The 20,870-nt window shown below is 40.7% G+C and overlaps 2 protein-coding genes across 5 annotated transcripts in view; one reads left to right on the top strand and one right to left on the bottom strand.

Moving 5' to 3' along the window:
- The window catches only part of KLHL29 (kelch like family member 29), a 388,668-nt gene extending 382,414 nt beyond the window's left edge, over positions 1-6,254 (top strand). For both annotated transcript variants that reach the window (XM_041421738.1, XM_041421728.1), the window contains one exon: positions 3,950-6,254. In XM_041421738.1, the coding sequence (XP_041277672.1) occupies positions 3,950-4,104 (155 nt within the window). In that variant the 3' untranslated portion in view covers positions 4,105-6,254. The remainder of the gene's footprint in view (positions 1-3,949) is intronic.
- Positions 6,255-17,152: 10,898 nt separating this feature from the next.
- The window catches only part of ATAD2B (ATPase family AAA domain containing 2B), a 71,312-nt gene continuing 67,594 nt past the window's right edge, over positions 17,153-20,870 (bottom strand). For all 3 annotated transcript variants that reach the window (XM_041421667.1, XM_041421660.1, XM_041421652.1), the window contains 3 exons: positions 20,104-20,231; positions 18,805-18,933; positions 17,153-17,438 (listed from right to left, as the gene is read on the bottom strand). In XM_041421667.1, the coding sequence (XP_041277601.1) occupies positions 17,397-17,438; positions 18,805-18,933; positions 20,104-20,231 (299 nt within the window). In that variant the 3' untranslated portion in view covers positions 17,153-17,396. The remainder of the gene's footprint in view (positions 17,439-18,804; positions 18,934-20,103; positions 20,232-20,870) is intronic.

The following is a 20,870-nucleotide window of genomic DNA, read 5'->3' as shown; positions in this document are numbered from 1 at the left end:
ATTTGGATGCCCATTACCTTCTCCCCAGGCATTCTGCTGGAGAGGTGGAGGTCTGGCTGCTCCACAGCCAGGGAAGTCACTGCCCCAAAGTCATCAGGGTTTGTGTCCCTGCAGCAAGGCTCTCTGGCACAGAGCTTCCTTCCTGCCTTCCCAGGCTCTGACAGCCTGTAATCATTTTATCTCTCTGGATTAATGGCACCAAGCAATAAACTCGCATCCTAATTATTGTAATTATTTCTTTCTTTGTATGTCAGCCTTGGTAACGATGTTTTTACAGCTGATGGGATGGAAGGGAGGGGAGAAACGAAATATTGTCACAGTAAAGAAGAAAGAGCAATGAGCATACTCCTTTCCACTCACTTTTCTTAAGGTTTTAGAACCTACTTGAGTTTTCTGTTCTCTCAGGTCCCAGAAATTAGCAGTGATTTTCCTAATACTACAAAGTAGCAGCAATTTAGGATAAAATTCCTAATTATCTTAAGCACCTACCTACCACTTTAGCCCCAGAGAGGAGTGAATATCTCCAAAGTTCCTGTTCATGAGGACCCACTGTGTGCTCAGCACTATTTCTTCATGGCAGGGGCAGCTCGCTGCTTTGCTTAACCTCAGGCATGACTCACAAGCATTATGCCAGTCTTATCTATGGTAATTGCATAGGGAGGGAGCAGAAGTTGCTCTAATCACCATTTAAAATTCACACAGTCTTCCAGAGGGTGGAATTCAGCATCCATTTCTTCCCCACTATATTAGCACCATGATGGAAGGTACAGGATTGAGCTGCTTGTCCCAGGCTCTGGGCAGGAATTCTTTCCAGGGCTGTAGCCCAGGTTCCAGAGAACAAGGGCAGCACTTGCCCACTCGCTGTAACCCCAAATCCAGAGCATGGGCTGGGGAGGAGCCCAGACCCAGATCATTTTGAGGAAGTTTCCTTGGCTGCTCAGCTGCTCTGCAGTGCCAGCAGCTCTGGCTCAGAGTAGCTCCTACTAAACATGCCACAGGGAAGATCTCACTAGAAGGAATGTGGGTGGCTAAGATGCGACACAAGATTTGTAAAGCACCCAGGTCCCTGTTTAGAGACCTGACATGAGATGCCTGAGGGAACACCAGCACCTGAGGCCAGATTTCAGCTGTGCAGCACAGAGCCAGCAAGGAAGGGCTGGTGGCTGCTTGGCTCCTGTTCCTGTGGTCACCTGTAGAGTCTTCCCTCTGGTCATTCCATTCTTCCCATCCAGATCAAAAGCTTCATGCAGAGGAATTTCATCAGTTAATGAGCAGTGAGACCAGCCTTGTACATCAGTGGCGACTGAGGGCTGAGATCCTTTCTGTGTTGGTGTGAGGTGCTGCCATCTACACCAGCGTGTTCACACCAGTAAATTAAAACTAAGCCATTCATGGACAGCAGACCTTGATCATCAGCACTGATGGAACCAGCCCCTGTCCATGCTCCACACTAATACGTGTTTCAGTTGCCCATTATTGATAGTTCTTCAGACAGATCTTTTTTTGGGGATCTTTTGGAGTTTGTTTCATTTTCCCACTTAACCCAACAAAACTGATAACCCATTTAATTTTTATTTCCTTTTTTGCATCAAGTATTGTGTAGGAGTACTGTTTTAATCAGTAATCAGCATTTCATTAGAGAATCAAGGCAGCAGAGTTGCTTTGTACCTCAGTCCATCTCTGACATTAAACCTTCTTCCACATCCCAAAGCATATCCCAAACAAATAAGTTTCCATCTTCTTCAACTTCACAATCCAGAAAAAAAAAAAAAAAATAAAACAGTTAAACAAAACCAGCAACCACTACCTGAGAGCCTCATCTCTCCACTCTCATTCTGCTCGTTTCAATAGCCCCTCCACCTCCTCAGGAGCCTGGGGTGGGGCAATCCTTCCCCCTCCTCAGGCCAGATTTTGCAAGCTGAAATTCCCAGCCTGCGTAAAAAGTAACTTGTTCCTATCCAGAGATGGGCTTTCCACCCCTCAGCAAATATCCTAAGTCCAAAACTGTTGTTTAATTAGCACATTTCTCTGATTTACTGGGTCAGCTGGTCCTGCCACCTCTGCCTCCTCCTGGGCATAGGGACTGAGCCATGGCAGGAGTTCCTGCCAGCAGTGCCTCTCTGCCACCAGCTCTGGCTCCTTTGGAGGTGAGCTCCTTCTCTTTCAAAGCCATCTTTCAGGATGTCACATGCTTTACTCAAGTCCGTATTCTTCCCCATTTCTCCCTGACGTTTGAAAAATAATTACCCGTGGTTCAGTAAGTTCATTAGCAAATTCCCTCAGGAGCCTGGGCTATGCATCATCCAGCCCTGCTGATTTGTGGATAGGCTCTAATCAAATGTTTCAAGTCTCCCTCTCCTTCCTCCTCCTTTCAGATTAACAGTTATTTTGACAAGATTCTCATTATTTTCTATTTCCTGGCGGTACCCAGGGACTAGGCTTATTTGAGTCCTCACTGTTGTCATTGTGAGTTTATTTTTAACCTCAGGCTCAGCTTCTCCACAAGGACATCAGAGTCTTGTGTTCTTCAGAAGCACGTGGCATTGTCGGTGCCATTTTAGTCTCAGTTCATCCTGTGTCTTCCAGCACTCTGGCTTTTGCCTTTATCACTTTTTATCTTTCCTCTTCCCAGTACTTCAAAATTAGCCAGACAAAATTACTTTGCTTTTACCAAGCCTAGAAGACCACTAAACTTTTCCACCTTATTAGATCTAGGCTGCCTTCTTGGTTGCAATTAGTTTCTTATCTTCCCTCTTGTTCTCCCTGCTATCCTTTGCCAGGTACATACTCTCTGAGTCTCCCTTTTCCTTCCCAATGCAATCATTCATCAGCTGCTCTCCAAATGGACCCAGCTGCCAGAAAAGCCACTGCCAATCCCATCCAGGATAACAACATCTTTAAATCAACTTGGAAGGCAAAATTGGGCTTCCTGGCAGATGAAAAGCAGATGGCCCCAATTTTGGGTTCCCCCCACGCAGTGCGAAGGCGGCACGGAGCACACGGCAGGCCCTGCATTGGCTTTTCCCACCCATGCCTCTGCCATTCCCAAATGCACACATGGGAGCTCAGCCCCATCTTCATCAACCCAAAGCAGTGTCCTGCTGTGTGCACCACTGCTCAAGAGGCCAAGGCATAAAGCAGAAGGAAGACATGAGAGCAAGGGACAATTTTTCTTTCAAATACCTTCCACACCTGTGCACCTTCCCTCTTACCAGGAGCCTGTGGACCATGGGATTAGCCCAGCCCCATTATTCTTCAAGGTATCTGAAGGCCAACACTTTCACTTTAGGAAAGCAGTAAGGTCTTTTGTCTTCTTTAGATGCCAACAAAGAGCTGCCCTGGCATTCCCTCAGCCGCACAGCCCCAGATCTCTGTGCCCCAGATCCACTTTCCCATGGACAGCTCTGGGGTGTACAAGGACAAAGTCAGCAGGATCTCCAGGACCCCATGCCAGGACACAACCATGGAAGGGGCTGAAGCAACAGAACCTCCTTGAAGATTTTTACCCCCCATTTTGTACCCCCATTTTTAATTCATTAACAATTAAAGAAGTAACTTGAAGCAAGAGCTTATTCCAGCTGAAGTGGCGGGAACCCCAAATTGTTTGGATTGGTTTTGCATATGCACAGTATTACAGGGACACAGCACCCTGCTGCTTTTGCTGCAGATCCCATGTGTGGGCTGGAGAAGGATCTTACTTGGACTTTTATCTGTTGTTTACATTAGAGACAACAGTTACCTACCTGGCAGGAACACAAAAAGGATTAATTTTGGGGAGAGAGAAGGGGAGAGAGAAGAGAAATGCCCACACAGCTTTATACAGATAAGAACAAAAGGTGTATTCATTGTTTGTCCATTGTTATAAAAGACTGGGTTTGTTTTAAGCTAAAAAGAAAATTACTCAGTAAGACAACTAACTCTTAACTTTTTCTTTGTTTGAAAAACACAGTGCTGTGGTTCTGGATGGAAAAATCTATGCTACTGGTGGGATTGTCAGCAGCGAAGGACCTGCCCTGGGAAACATGGAAGCCTACGACCCTAAAACAAACACGTGGACACTTCTACCAAATATGCCCTGCCCCGTTTTCCGACACGGCTGCGTAGCAATCAAGAAGTACATTCAGAGCGGCTGATGTTCCCCAGGAGTCGGATGGAGAACTGTTTGTACCTGCTGAAAGCAGGCAAGAAGAATAGTTACTTAAGGAACAAAAGCAGCAAAGCCAGCCAGTGAACATATTGCTCTAAGGTCTTGAATAGTGTCTACATTGAATGTAGAAAAATCATCCTCACCTTTTGGTGAACAAGGAGCAGAGAGCTCCGTGCTATGTAAGATATTGTAACTTAATAATGCAAGGGTGTCACTAGATGTTATAGTGGCACTTGTTCTGGACATCGGCTTTTGGTCAACCCAGGTGCAATAGAATTTCTCATATTTTTTAAGCTGGGGAAGAGAGGAAAAAAATAATCTGCATTTTACTTTAGAGCTCAAGCTTGATTCTTGAAATAACCATGCAGATTAGTTTTACTATTACACTTTAGGCATCAGTCTATTTGAAAGGTCAAAGTGTCCTTACCACTTTGATTCCTACATTTGGTTCTAATACATGCTTTTCAATACCAATGACTGAGAGAAATTTTGTGTGACAGATGGCTTATGTTGATGTCAGTCTTCCATCAGATCAAACAAATATTTCAGTTCTCTAGAGAAGAGCCCAAAAGCAGGGTGAGGTGGGGACTAGGGAGAAGAAGAATAGCCATTGGTAATAAATTCCATGTAAAATGATGAAAACAAAAGGTCTGTTGGGCTGGATGAGTTTCTGCTCCTGGTGATTCTCATGTGGGGGTGGGGGGGATTCTAAACCTTTTCCTCTGGGTTTCTGCTGATGCACTTGGCAGTGCTGAATTCCCTCAGTGCAAAATGGAAACTGTGTGGATTCCAGAGGCATTCTCCTGATAAACCCACTCTTCACTTCTGGCTGGAATCACAGTAAAATGCACAGCATAGGGTGGGTTTGCCACGTCTTCATCAAACACAGAAGATGCCTCCTGTGGCTACACACTTGGTTTTGGCTCTCAACCAAAATTCCTTACGTCGGGATACACGCCACTATCTTTTATGTAAAGGCTGAGAAGTTTTTTATTTTACTTTATTTTCAAATTCCTTCCCTAGGTGTGGAAGCCTTATACTTCTTATTTACAGATTCTAAACACATGAGTTTAAAGCCCATGGTAGAAAAATGCATAGACTTAAGCCCAGTGTAAGAGACTTCAAATTATTACTATGTAGAGTTGTACGTATATGCACAGCACAGGGGTTATATTTTTATATATATTAAAATATTGTCTATCCAGAGAGCATTGTGATGTGGAAATTCTTTATAAATTTATACATAAAAGGAACAAATGGGAGATGGACTGGGTAACATAGAGGGGGCAGGGAAAAGAATCTTAAAATTCAGCAGTAGAAAGTAACCCCAAGCTAAGGATTGTCTGGTTTCCTTCCAAGTAGGGGGAAAAAAGTTGCCATACTTGCCTTTGCAGACTCAAATCCCAAATGCCATACCAGTAATTCAAGAAGGAGAGTCCTGTACAGGGTGTGGGTGAGATCTTGCATTCAATATCTAGTTGAATTTCATACCAAATACAGTAGCCTTTTTATATGAAGGGAGGTCTGCCTACAGCTTTGGGGAAATCAATGCAGATGTTTAGCTAATCATCTTATTTTATTAATAACCATTTATAAAATAAAATTAAAAAAAAAACAAAGACATTTGTATCTTGCAGTATTTAAAGAAATTGTGCTCGAGTCAGCTGAGTCAAGCTATAGGGTGACTCAAGCCTCTCATTTTGACAGTGAGGTTCCAGCCTTTGTTATGCAGTTGTTTTATTTATTCTTTAAAGAAAAATAATAAGCACAACAAAATTATATACTAGTATGCCATTTAAAGTATTTATGTCAAACAGGGTGCAAGTGTGAACCTAAAGATTGGAGCACAAGTTTCTAACTGCCTGGGGCAGGACTAATTTTAGTGTTGGTGTGTGTCTACCTCCAAAGGAGGTGCTACCTGTCAACAAGACTGAAACACATTCGACATTTTCAATTTAGCTTATTTCTTCATTTCTCACACTGGAACAAAACTGGCTATTTCTGTGAATAATATTAAAAACAGGGTTATCTGTAATGGTATTGTATATAGTTTATGTTTACTGTTAAGTTCTTGTTATATTATAATAAATATATTTATAGATCTAGATTCAGCATCCAGATTGGATTAATTTTGTCATGATTGATCGAGGAAAAACACTGCACAAATGGGGACTTCATGTTTCAACCCAGCCAGGAATGAAAATTCATTCCATCTAGTTTCTCTTGCAAATCCAAAAATTTATTGCTAATACTTAAACACTCAGAAGCTTCCAAAGTGTTTTCATTCTCATTTCAGAAAAAATCTCTTAGAAGTAATTTTAGATTTTATGCAGAAGCACTGTCTTTTGTTCATCTATTTTCCCAATTGTACTATTAAGTAAAGAACAGAAGGGCTCAAGATAGTATAGGAAACGATCTTTAAAAATACCCTGATAAACAGCATTTTATTTTTTTTAATGAAAGCAAAAATTTGTGCTGCACTGCTGCTGCAATGTCTAAAAGATGAAAGCTACATTTGCCCTAAGGTCAAAATTCCTTCGTATCCAGTGTGGGAGCTGTGTACCTCACTGGATACATCGTTCAGAGAGCAATTCCATGCAACCGTTCATGGCTTCTTTGATGTTTCATTAGGGTGTCATCTGGTAGTTGTAAAACTGGATATGGAACAAAGATGAGCCAAATATAACTAGTCTCAAATACCACCACAGTGGAACATTTCAGCCGGATCTGAGGAGGTAATTTCTGTTCTGCACATTAACAGAAAGAGCCTAACATTTATTGAAATTGTCTCCAGTTCTTACAGAGTATTTAAGAGCGTGAACTGCAGTTTTTAAACATTTTAGTTTAGGCTTAGTGGCTGAGGTTGAACAGCCTATGAAGATTACTAAAAGCCTTGCAATTCAATATTACAAAACCATGCTGCAATAATCCAGACCAAGTGGGGTGAGTTGCCAACCTTTCATCAAGGCTCTGCACGGATCTCTTACTCAGCACTAGTCAATAATACTTGGTAGGATGAACAAGACACAGACTATTTACTTTACTTGTATGTGGAAATTATTTTAGTACCCTTCTTGGAAGTTGGCTGAGTGCTTATGCCAAATGAATCATATGCACATATCTGCTCAGAGATTTTTCTTCTTAAAAGCTTTAAGAAATTCAGGGGGGAAGGAGAGCGATCTCCAAGCGGGGCTGCTCACTGCATTCAGGTAATCACCCACCCCTGACAATTTACACAAGTCATCCCCCTTTCTCCCGTTGTTTCATCTAGCAGCAAACACACTGTACTAATAAAACCTCAGCAACCCCATCTTCTAATTAACTGCAGGTAGGTGTTGAGGCTGAGCTTAGCACAGTGTAACTGCAGCAGCTAATTAAGAGCGCTGGGTACACTCCAGCTTGCCCTTGGAGGGGTCCAGACAAACCAACACCCAGAAAAAGCCGCGTTCTGCAGCTGCAGGGATCAGCCAGGAGAGCAGCTGCTCCCGCCCGGCTCCACCAGCACAACTCTGTTCAACCAGCAGAGATGGAACAGGCACAAGTGGCTTCAGGTACTCGACCACCCTCCTGGCTTCTCGTGAAGAATTTGTCTGGGAAAAAGGGAACAGATCCCAAAGCTTTTCTCTGCTGTTTCCAATGCAAGGCCATGGTCTCAGAACCACACTGCTGCTCTGTCCCCACTGAAAAAAGGTGACATGGTGTAATATATCAAATGAAACTGCACACAGCATATGCAGTCAGGACTTGGCAGGCTGCAGCCTGGGCCAGGTCTGTAAGAAGACACTGACTCTGTATCTACTTGGATGTTTTTAACTTGTCATGCTAATACAAGCCTTTTAAATTGGATGAGACCCTTAAGCTCACCCCTTAATGTCTTTTTTCCCATTTTAAGTCAGCTCAAAAACAGAAGCTTGCGTTCAGCTGAGGCAGAGATGCCTGCACGTACAGGAAGGCAGCACTAAGTTCCCATCATCAGCGAGTGTTCTGGGTTGATAACTTTAGACTGCAGAAAAGGCCAGAAAGAAAATGGTCTGGAGGGAAGCAGATGGATGCATCCCAGGCACGGTGTTCCCATCACTCATTACACTGAGCTGGACAGCAATACCAGAACAAAACCACCATTTTTCCTCCAAAAAGCCAAGCTGTTTGAGGCATGATTAAACACTCGCTGAGGTTAGAATTCATGAGAGCAAGAGCTGACATTGTGGGCTCCTCAGCCGAGCTCTGGAAGCGTGGAAACAAAAACCAGAGTGGCAAACTACCATGAAAAACAGCTCTCCCTTTGCTGGTCACCAGTGTTTTTTCTTTTGATAATACACACTACTTTCAGGAAGTCCTGTTTAGCTAGCAGATTTCTTACAGAGTAATAAATTCCAATTTCCTTTATCTAAACAAATTCTACTTCAGTCGGCAGCAGCTTTACACACAGAATTAAGTGTTTTGGCTCAGTTACTACCTGGGAGAAGGAAGCTCCAGTGGTGCCATCAAGCCATATCTGCCTCTGCATTTTTCATTAGTGGTGGGCTGTACAATGAAGATTTGAAAGTATTCCTGCTTTTAATTTCATCATCTGCTGGTTTTCAGCAGTGTTCTTTATCCTTTGGAGTTCATACATACCCCAGATCTTACACAGCAAGATTCAAACTGGCAAAATGCAATACCAAACCTTTGGTGTTGTCCAGCATCAGTGATGTTTTCCTACATTTTTGTGGCTAAAGAGCAGACACCCTACATAAGGTCACCTGTGACATCCCTACAGAAGCATCAGCTTCTCACCTCATTAAAAACAATACATGTTAATAAAAGATAGGTCTTACAGATAAAAACGAGCCAATCCCTCTCCACATCTTGGGAACTTCAGCAATCCCTAATTTCTAATGCAATGTCCCTGTGCTGGTGGACAGCATCCAAATAAGGATCAGGGAATTGAACAGGGAAGGGGACACACCAAATACTCTAAGAGTATCCTAAGCCTGATGCTCCACCAGAATCACTGTCCTTCTACCACAAAAACAGTAATCAGCTCTCACAAAGCAAGCCTAAACTGCCAAACCCACTGGAATTTTGGTGGCTGTTTCCATTAAAAGAGATCATCTTTTATTAAGTTATATATTTTCGTGTCCAGTGAATGCAGTGCTCCATTACTTGTTACATCAATTTCAATTTTACCTATTTCAATTTAGGCCCAGCTTTTCTGCAAGTTCCCTGTTTATGCATTGGAACATTTCAGGCTGAGAAAGCTGAGGCTGTTGAGCCTGGAGGAGGTTACAAGGACACCTCATAGCAGCATTCCAGTAACTGAAGGGGGAATCCAGACAGGCACTCTTTGACAAAAACTGTTGAAAGAAGGGAGATTTAGATTAGATATTGGGAAGGAATTCTTTCCTGTGAGGGTGGTGAGACACTGGCACAGGATGCCATGGGATGTTGTGGATGCCCCAGTTCTGGCAGTGTTCAAAGGCAGCTTTGAAAGGCCTTGAGCAACCTGGTCCAGTGGGAGGTGTCCCTGCCCGTGGCAGGGGACTGGGACTAGATGATCTTTAAGGTCCCTTTCAATCCCAAACATTCTCTGATTCTATCACAAAAAAGCCACGCATAGCCTTTCTGGGGAAAACTAAAGAGTGGAAATGTGGCAGCTTGGGAATGTAAGCTTGGGAATGGTTCATATTTCTGTTTACTGCTTGACAAGAGGTATCCCCTATGGAGATCAATACGTCCAGGCTGCTTACTACCTGGAGAGAATATGAGACTTTCCCAACTGGATAAGGGGTTTTTATTTCCAGAAGTAACCTAACATAACCATCTCCAGAAAGCCCAGAAGTCTCTGCCCTGCTGACATTCATTTTTAATAACATGGGGGTATTTCAGAGTGCCAATAATGTGACAGTTATCAAAGGGCAAGTGAAATGACTGGGTAATTACAGGGCATTCACCTGACATCAAGCTCAAGTAAAAATGGAAAGATGATATCTAACTAAAGTGATCATGAATCAAATGGATAAGAAGAAATACAATGATTTTCTAGAAAATTGGCTGTATCACACAAAGCCGATCTCATTCTCTGACAGGATTACACATTTGATTGATAAGGTAATAGATTTTCAACAGCATGTGACAAAACACTTCAACTTCCTCATGGTACAGTATTCAGACAGCAAATATTAAATGGGCTAAGAAAAGGCAGATTAATTGAGGAATATCCAATCTGCTCAGGTAATTCTCAATTTGGTACTATCAGAGTGTTTCTAATGGGGGAATCCTCTTCTCCCGAAGTTCTTGAAGGAAAATGTTGACATAAATCACAAGTCACAGACCTGTGGAAAAGGAGATGAGCCAAGGGGAAGATAATGAGGCCTGAAGAAGTCATACATATGGTGCTGGCTCCTCTGGCTGCCTGGGACCCATAAAACTTCTTTTCATAAAGCTAAGCAGGACTAAGAAGTGGGAATGGGGAACACTGACATTCAGGATGGAGAACTGCATCATGAAAAGCTGCAAGTCTGAGTCAAACAACAAGTGTACCCAGCCCAATTTAATGGTATAAAAGGCCTAAATTGATCTTTAGATGTGCAAAAAGGGGGACAGGGAATAGGAATCAGTGATTTTCCCCTCTATAAATGGCACTGGTGGGACCTATGCTGGAATATCACATCAATTTCCTCTGTGAACAAATGTTTTAGAAGATGTTGAAAAATTGACCTACTGCAGAATAAAGCCACAAAATTGACTTAAAGGCTGGAGAAAATGCAGTGAGAGCCATAAAAACCTTGTTCTTCAGCAAAAACAAGATGGAGAGGCTACTTAATCACAGTGCATTAGTGCCTTCATGGGGAGGAGAAACAGGTATGAATAGTCTAAAACACCAAGAGATGACAAGAAGCAGAGACAGGAAGGTGAAGCTGGGCTAAAACAAAGGAGGAGTGAGGCACGTGTTTCTACCCACAAGTTTTAACTACTCCATGAAAAGTTCAGAGAGCAGGGCAGATGTACTCTGCAGATTAAATGCCTTCCCCAAAAACACTGTTAAGCCATTCAGATGTCAGTAGGCCCTGGGCATGCAGGAGATTAAATCATACGTGCCACAGCATCCGATTCAACAAACCATTGTTTTCTGCTGGCATTATTCCCTGTTAATAAACCCAAATTTCTGTTAACAAATTGCTGAACATTTAAAATCATCATTAGATGTCAGCTCATTTCCATTTCCACAATTTATTCTCATGCATTGACAAGATTAACAGTGTAAAATTTATGCTCAGCTTGTGCTTCTATGGCTGTCCTCAGAATCTTGTGAAAAGGAAGCTTTTTTAAAAAAAGCTTTTTTCCTGCTGGACAAGCTTTAGATTTTAGAGCAAGACTCTGGAGCAGCCTAGCCCCAGTATAAAGGTGGGACATGAATTTTATACCAGTTAAATCTCCAATGCCTCATGAAAATCTAGTCTTACATGCTTTTATTTAAGATACTTCAAATGTCTGCAGAAAACAGTAATTTATTACTAAACTGATGTTAGCCACATCCAACATGCGACTATCCATGTTACATTTCCTTTACCACACTAACCTTTTGTAATGTCACAGAGAATACAGTGGGCATCACTTCAAGATCTATGTCAGAATTATGTTCATTAGAAACCTAAAACGTATTAGCAATTTGTCCTTTCCTATCACCAAAATCAGGTATCACTGTTCTTCCAGGCAGCCTCCACACAGAAGGGATTCTACGAGGTGTAACAAAGTCAGCAGGAGAATGCCAGAACTTTACAACAAAACTGTAGCTGGGGCTTTCACAAAGAGGTTCTTAGCTAAAACATCATTTTCTTTTCCTTCTACAGCAGAAAGATTCCTTCTCAGAAAACTAACAGAGTTCAAATTTAATGTATTTTCTAGGATGAATTAATCCTCTATGTTCTGTTTCACTCCCTTTGATGAATAAACACTTCAAAGAGAGTCCTTTTGAAACTTGACCTTATGTCCTTCCTTGCTCCAAGTGCAGAGTCCCCAAGTGGACAGGTCATCTCCCACAAACTCCTACTTTCACATAGACACAGTCAAGCATCTCTGGATTATGGCACAAATCAGATTTAACACTGATGCAAAACCATGGGTGCATGTCCACAACAAAACCAGGGTGACAAAATGGTGTGAGCACTCCCAGAGCCATTCAGTCCGAGGGACCTGCACATTTCTGACACATACTCTGCCAAAATCCAGACTGTTGGAGGACAGAAGCAAACCCAGCAAACCAGAGTCCAGCACAGCAGAACCAATCCACTTCACCTGTTGGCCAACACATCCTGGGGGCTGCATCACTGACAGCCCAAAGGTGGAGCTTGAACAGCTCTGCTCCCAGCCTGCCCCACCCTGTAACTGGATGTGAGGAGCCTTTGAACCACTTCCCATCTCCTTTTGAAAGCAGCTTGCTCCCCATCAGCATTCCAGACCAGCCAACCACAATGCAAATGGCCAGGCTCACACTAACATTCCACCAGAAGTGACGAATCAGTTTCAAATCTTAGCTGCTTATCATACTTTTAAAGGGAAAGGATTTTTCCTGATATAAAAGTAAGGCTTAGTATAGCGTAACTCAAATGCAATTCTGAAATAAATGGAATTTCACTGTAGTCACAACCATCTACTGGCAGTGGGTTCAACTGAAATATACTTCCTATGCAAATGATCACACTGGAAAAAAATGACTCACCTAGAAATGGAATGAGGCTGAATTAATTAGTGTTAAAGTTTATAATCCCTCATTTTTACATAATAGTTACATGACCACAAGTGAAGCATAAAAGGAGGAGGGAATAAAAAATGAAGTGTTTGGCTTCATTAATCAGTTTGTAAGTTTACTGATTTAGCTTGCAGAATTTATTCACATGCAGTGTTGGCTTAAAACCCCATATATTACAAGTCCAAATCCTACCCAAGATACAGAAGAAAAGGATCTCATTTTTAATTTATTTAAATAAATTACCTGAAGAGCTTAAGGAGGAAACAGAGAATGTGCAGCACTGCAAATTTAAGGAAATATGGGAAATTAGATTTCAAAACTACATTCAAGGCAGAAACCAACAGCAGAAGGAAGCATCATTAAGCAGTGAACACTTGACAAATATGAGTGTTGCACAAGCATCCACTAAGGCTTTAGGAACACCCACCCTAACTATTTCTTACTAAATCATGCTTTTGAAGTACCACTCCAAATTCACTAAGTACCTTTACAAGAATCCTTTTGTAGTGCCAAATATTTTGTCTCTTCTGACTGGTTATTTTCACAGGCACTGTCAGAAATCAGACCTGAATCTATTCTCTGTTAACATGGCCATTCCCACCCCTGAAAGACAAAGGGAGACACAAGACCTCACACTCCACTTCCTTTATTCAGACTGCAAACCCAAGCTGGTGCTGGTACCTGCAAGGCCATCCAGGTCACAACACACCAGGCTCTCACCAGTCAACTTCATTATTATACAACAGGTATTAAATTTCAAATCTACTTGTGCTTTCAAAGCTGCATATAACAGTGGAATTGGAGTCAGAAATGAAGTCACTACTACCCACTTCCTAAACTACTCTTTTACCCAGGAGCCCTACAGTTTAAGGTACACAGAAAGGAAAAGAAGGAAATGTCCAGGGGTGTTCCATATCCTACACCTCAAGAGTTCATCTATAAAAAACCAAAAACCAAACAAGCCAAAGTTGTAAGAACAACTTTGCTAAATATAATAAATAAAAAGGAAAGAGTCTTTCCTTTAAAAAAACACTCTAATTAGAAGGCATTTCTCTAATGGACAAACAGTGAAAGCAGAAGTTGGACCAAACTGCTCAAAATAATTAAACAGCAAGATCCCAAAGTCTCACATCTAAACTGCAAAACCAAGGAGGTCTAGTAAGGAAAAGACTGTTTTCAGCCATCTCTTTTAAATACATTTTTAAAGGAGCTAAAGCTGTGTTTTCTTGTCATCTTTATTCAAGTATTTCACAGCAGTTATATTACAAATTACAGTAAAATGTTCAAAATTTCCAGAAGTTCAAAAAATTAAATAACTTACTTCAAACTAACGTAAAATGAAGTCAAAATGCAAAACATCAATTTAAACACAATTCTGAATAAAACTATAGAATCCAAAATATACCATAGCTGATGAAGGAAGTCTACTTAATCCACAAAGTAGACACACATTAATGAAACCAAACAGGACGTCCCAATGTCTAAATAACCCAATGTACAAGATACAGAAGATGCAAGTACAAGCCCAAATTCAAGCTTATGTTGTGATTACAAAATAAAACAAAAACAAAATAAAAGACTATCAGCTGCAGGACCTGCCATTCACGAGACTGAAGGTAAAACCAGCGCTGACTCACCAACTTAATTAAAAAAAAAAAAAAAAAGGAAGACAAGATATTACAAAACCCAGTAATCCTATAAATACATTGGCATATGAGGAAATCAAGTAACAATACAGAGGACACAAAACAAAACAAAACAAAATAATCACAGGTGAGATTCAAGCTTGCAAATACAATTAACTCCAGAGCCACCACCCAAGAGCAACTCTATCACTCCAGAACAGCCCCCCCAGCCCCCAGGGAAACCTCCTCCTCCTCCTGGCTGGCCACATTCCATAGAGTCCAGGACAAGGACTCACACAGGAGTTTATTTGCAATTTTCACAAGAAGAAACAAGGAAGAGAGGTCAATTTGTACAAACTCTTGCCAGTGCTATGTGGCAAAAAAATTAAAAACATACAAAGAGTAAACAAGTTTAGACCACATGGATAGATTAACAGCTGTTTTAACTCTATAACCACCAGACATCTGTAAAGGAAAACAAAAACTGAAGTGTGGTTATTTGGGCTAAGAAGGCGAGTATATCATTTTAGGTAAGCTGTCCACTAGAACATCTGATATTAGCTACGTTTCTCTAAAAAACATGGCAGCTCCTCAATTAGTAAAGTTGCCTCTTAATGATTTTTCCCAATCAACAACTGACAGTAAAAATTTTCCTTTAAAACCTGACCTTTTAGAACCTTTTTTAATGCTAGGCCTTAGCTTAAACTTGCTTTTTACACTCACTGGTGACTAAAATTCTCAACTGTTTTAGTTTATATAAATTTATTATCTTCTTAAAAATGAATGCAGTTTTATCTTCCACAAGTGCTGCTGTTACTTGAACAAAAACTTCTTTGAGTAAGTGAAACTGGAATAAATATTTTTAAAAAATTCTGCAGCAAGAACCTGAGACTTGCAAAAAACCCTTTTATCAGAAACTTGCTACAAAAAATCTGCTACATTTCATTTAATCAAATCTTAAAGTTTGTAACAATTTCCATCAAAATACAAAATGCTGTTAATGTACCAGACACATAAATATCTCAAACAGGTATGATGCTAATAAATACTAAATGAAACATGGAAAAAAATCCCATAATCAAATCTGAGATCAAAGAATCTCATTTAAAATGTGTTTTCTGCTTGTTTTTGTTGTTTTTAATCGCACTTTCCCACCTAAAAAATACAGTGTTTCTGCATGGGTTGCATTTCGGTGTAACTAGATGTACATGAATGCTTAAAACCTTTTTCCACTATTACCTATGAAGAAAAACAGTGGCATTCAGGGGTGAAAAAGATCTGAGATAGGCTGATGTTTAACCATAATGGACAAAGCACTTTGGATTACTGCAGTAGCCCAAGGCCCCTGTTTTCTCTCTCTGCAGCACTACTCTGGGATGAGCCGGAGAGGTGGAGACAAGTCCCTAAGCCCGGGTTTGTACAGGGGAGCAGCGTGATTACAGTCCTCCACAAACACTGTTGGTAACTAAAATACAAAAAGCTGAGGTAGCTCAGGATCTCTGCAGTAGTCTGTTTTGTCTATTAAAAACCAATCACACTGCGTTGCATATTTCTGGACAGACACTTCTGCAGCTACGTAGGGACAGTCACAATGAACGGTTCACGACGGGAGCACCAGCCAACTGCTCTAGAACACTTTCCACATGGGTGTGAAATAAACCAGCCCAGGTAATGCTCTAATACCGAGCTCGTGATAAAACATAAAAACTGCCTAGACTGTTCTCTCCAGCTGCCAGAAAGGAAAGGTGTTGAACCACACAATTCAGACCCAGAGAACTCTTAGAAAAAGATGGATTCAAAAGGCTCTCTTCCAATCCTCCCCACAGTAACAATGCTTTGCACGGAACGACTTGTGAAACCTAAGAGAAGTTTTATTTTCAGCTGAGGTTGGGCTCCAGGACTTTGACCAACTATAGTGTCTTCTTGCCTGCACTGCACAGTCCAAGCTACATTACAAACACAGACCTTCCCAACGAAACCTGCCAGTATTAACCTCGCTTTCCTTAGAGAACTCGCACTGGAAAACAAGGACACGGTGGGAAAATGCTTCCTTTTAGCAACACAGAAGAGTTTCACTGTGTAACTTGTTTCTAAAACAAAATATATACCAATGAAAAAGGAATTTCACCATTTTGGTAAAGTATGTGGCTTTTTCAGTGTGTCTTAGTTTAGTTCTGTAGAGTAAGACAGGCATTATAGAACCATAATACTGGCTGCCATCCAATGAAGAGAATACAATTCATCCTTTTGGAGATCTTCATTCTGCAGACAGCTTTCTAACATTGCCATTTGCTATAATCCAAACAAATTGCTTAGCCTTATCTTTCTCAATTGACTAAAAGGCACATTAAAGGCAGTTCTAGAGAGCCTCATCTTCAAATTACTGTACATCCAGTTACTCAAGATTCCTACCACAATGCATCACTGCCTTCTTTAGGACAGATTTTTTTTGTCCATAACCCCAGAGAAGAGAAAAATTGGAAAAAAAAATAAAAAAAGGTTGCCTGTTTAAAAATATTCAACTTAGATCTGCTCTTTCCAGTCCTCTTGTATGTGTTGGTCTTCACTTTGCCTGAAGTTTCCCCAAAGATAATGCATGTAGAGTGAACAAGAGCAGGAATGAGAACAGTTTCTGTAGCACCAAAAATCTCCAAGCTGTGGCATTGTATTCTTTATTTATATCAGATACAACTATATGAAGTTCCGTTTGGTTCTTGTAGGCTGGTTGGTTTCAGGTACCTGAGACAATAGCACCAAATTCAACAGAAACAAAAAGAGAGAGCACTTAAGACCAAGGCTCTGCACATACTTGGTGCAAATGGAAACTGAATGGCTCAGAGGACTGCTCTCCCATGAGCAGTTTGAGAGGATAAACCCACCCATCTTGACGAGTTCACAGGAATGTTTCAAACACATGAACTGTTCTTTCCATCTCCTGCAAGAGACACAGACCATTAACTATTCATAAATATAGAGAGACAGAAATAGAGTTACTTTATGTAGTAGTGCGTACTGTGATACTTTAATCTGAACAAATAAATATATGAAAACAGACGTTTCTGTTTATTAACTGCTATCTGCTAGCAAAATACAATAAAAGAGGGAACTCATTAAAGAAGCATTAATGCAGAAAAGCCCTCTACTATGACAGTCCATGAGAAAAATCAAGACTTATTAGGGTCACTGATATAATTAATGTGCTCAATATATATTAGGAAAGCATTGCAGTGGCACACTGCATGACTTCAAGTCTGACTGCACACTTCTGCAGTTGGTGACCCAGCTGTAATCACAGGTCTGCACAGTTTGGATAAGCAAAGTAAAGATTGGTCTCTACACACTCCTGCCGGACAAATGCCTTTTTAATCTACCTAACATCTTGCTAAGACTTTGAACACATTTTTAGGTGAAGATGGCAGGGAATAGGATGAAAACAGTTTGAAAAGTATTCTGCAGGAACTCAACAAAACCCCCCACTATGGCTTTTCCAGATTTTGTTGTAAATTATTCATGGAGAAAAATATTTAGTGCTCAGTGATTCAACTGGAAAGTAGCAATTGTCATCCTTTTCTCAGCAGGGCTGATTATCAGCTGAATCGGCATGCTGACCCAAACCCCTCTGCAGTTAGAACAGTGCTGATGGAGGGAATGCACACCTAGAGGAGGCATCAGCCTGTGCCAATGGTGAAATGACCAATTTGCTGGAGATGTACTGAAGGCCATGGAGGACAAACACTTCAGTGATGGCAAGGCAGACACCTGGCTTCCATAATGCTGCACTGCCCTCCCCAAGGCTGCACTTACTGATCAAGAGAGAGTGTTCACTCTTCTAAGGTCCTGTATGAAAGTCAGAATATGCAAACTGCATGGAGCACAGGGGGGTAATTGGTTTTGGCCTAGTTACACCAACACGATTAAGGGCAACAGCAGCAACATCAGGTCAGGGTGCCTATGAAATCACCACTTTACATCCATTGCTAGTCATGCCACAAACATGAAAACTGCTTCTACTCCATTTTACTCTGCTAGCATGTGCTTTTCACGCTGCTGTATTCTGTCCTCTTTTTCCTCCCTTCTTCTAGGTTAAATTCTTAATCCTCTTCTGCAGAAAGTGTTCTTAGAAACAACCACCAGTTTCTAAGTTACCACACTAAGCTTTTTTCTTTTTATAGATACCTTCTTCAAAGTCTATTTAAAGGCTTTTGCCTGCTAACAGAACAATAAATTGACAGATTAACAGTTTCTGAAAAGCCTATCTCACAATATTCAGATAAAGAATAAAAGAACCTGTACAACATCACCTCTGTAAGTTGTGATTTGTCATAGTCTCTACGATGTCTGTAGATGCATTGACTGAGGAGTGAATACAATCTCTCAAGTTGGTCAACAGTCAGGTTGTCACTTTTCTTAACCACCAAATCAAGCAGTTTCTGTTGGAACAACAAAAGGTGAAGTTAAGAGGGTTTCTAGAATAACTTTTTAATTTTTTTTAAGGACAAATCAGAAATGCAATGTGTTTCTGGAGCCCTCCTTCGAAGGGATACATACAAATGAAATGAACCACACCTGGGTATCAGCAAGGCCACTGCTTCAATGTTCACACAAAAAGGACTTGATGTCTCCCTTCACTTCTCTGCTTATACCCACACCTTTCTTCTTAAGATTCTTTTACTCAGTATAGCTGGGGCAATGTTTGGTCTTTTGGGATGCTATTACATCCTATTTCATCTTGGTCAGTCATTGTAACAAAGCAAACCCTAAAAACTGCTTTGATGGCCAAAGTAGACATTTTTAAGCACTTACACTGGCAGGGAAAAAATGTACCACCAAAGGAAAACATTTGGTCTTCCACAAATGTTGTTAAATGGAACAAAAAAAGAGAAGGAGGTAGAAGGAGGACACAACATATGCAAAATTTCACATAACAAAGGTGAAAGTATTTTACATAGTAGCAAAGAGTGACATTTAAGACTTTTTTTCTCCTGTCATAACAATTCTATGGTTTATGAAGAGATCATCATCTGTACTCCACAGAAAATGGGATCCAAATTTCAAAGGTCACAGTAGGTCAACCTACTTTTTACAACAGAAGACAGCAAATTTTGTTGTAACTTTAACTGAAAAAAGCCTGAAGCTACTTAATTAGGAAGAAAATTAACAAGCAGTTTATAATGCCAAAACATCAACACAAATTCCCATTTGCTTTCCAATCCACTAAATTTTCTCCACCAAGTATGCCTACACAGGAAAAGATGATATTAACTCCCAATTACCAGGCATCCAGCAGTTTCTTGGTACCTTGCACAGCCAATTAACACATGTGAGCACCTGCAAAAATGGGCAATTAAAAGAGTGGACTGCTAGGAATCCACTGTCATTACTGGATTATAAGGGTAGTAATGATGGGACAGTAAGGACTCAGTAGTTTTATTAACCTTTCATCCAAAAAACACTGATCAACAAATCATTTCCAGAAGTCACTATGATCACAATACTTGCTTGCAGTCAAAACTAAAGGAAATGTTGCTTCAGAACACAGAAAGGAAGCTTTTTTTAATTGAGTCTGTTAAAAGTTCAATTTATTTTTTCAATTCTGTTACCTTTAGTCTGTCATGGTCAACAACCACAGAGGGTAAGGGATCTGAAAGTTCCTCTGGAACCTGCTCCAAACTTGTGGGCTTTGACTGATCCACAGCGACTTTTCGTGTTTTCTTGCTTTTGAACAAACCTGTAATTTGAAAAACAATTATCAGCACTGTCAGTCCCACAAAATGCAGCCTATTTCTTCAATTCTGTTTGATTTTGCTTGTTTAGTTTGTTGGGTTATCTGGAATCAAGAAAGATTGTAGCAGTGCACATTATTCATCAGCTTTGCCAATTCTAATGCTTAGAGGTGCACAAACCCACAGTTCAGAAGACACACACAAAATGGCAATCCTTAAAACCCAACTCCACAGTGCCAACTTTGAATGAAAACTGAATCCCACTACGAGTTTTCTCATTGTATCTTTCTATTCAACAATAACAAATTAAACAGCTTCAAAGGTACGTTCACACACTAAGCAAATGCTGAAATTCTTTCTGCACAAGTGAAACAAATCTTCATTCTTCTCTCTAAAGCATCCCATGTCTTCATCACCACAGTATTCCAACATCTGCTCTACTCCAAACCTCATGCATTTGTTACACATTTCTGTTTTCTTCCACCTCTGAATTCAATCTATTGACCAAAATATTTTCTTATCTCCTTATATTCTCCCTACATTCATTCACTATTTTTCTCCTCAACTATTTAAAACACCTTTTCTTCTGAGGACTCCTGCTATCATAACCATCCTAAAGCATACAAAATTCACCCTCCAAATTC

The sequence above is a fragment of the Onychostruthus taczanowskii genome, unplaced genomic scaffold, assembly GCF_017590055.1.
Source record: "Onychostruthus taczanowskii isolate IOZ18803 unplaced genomic scaffold, ASM1759005v1 scaffold11, whole genome shotgun sequence".
NCBI classification, from domain to species: Eukaryota; Metazoa; Chordata; class Aves; order Passeriformes; family Passeridae; genus Onychostruthus; species Onychostruthus taczanowskii.
This window is presented reverse-complemented; position numbering and strand designations above follow the sequence as displayed.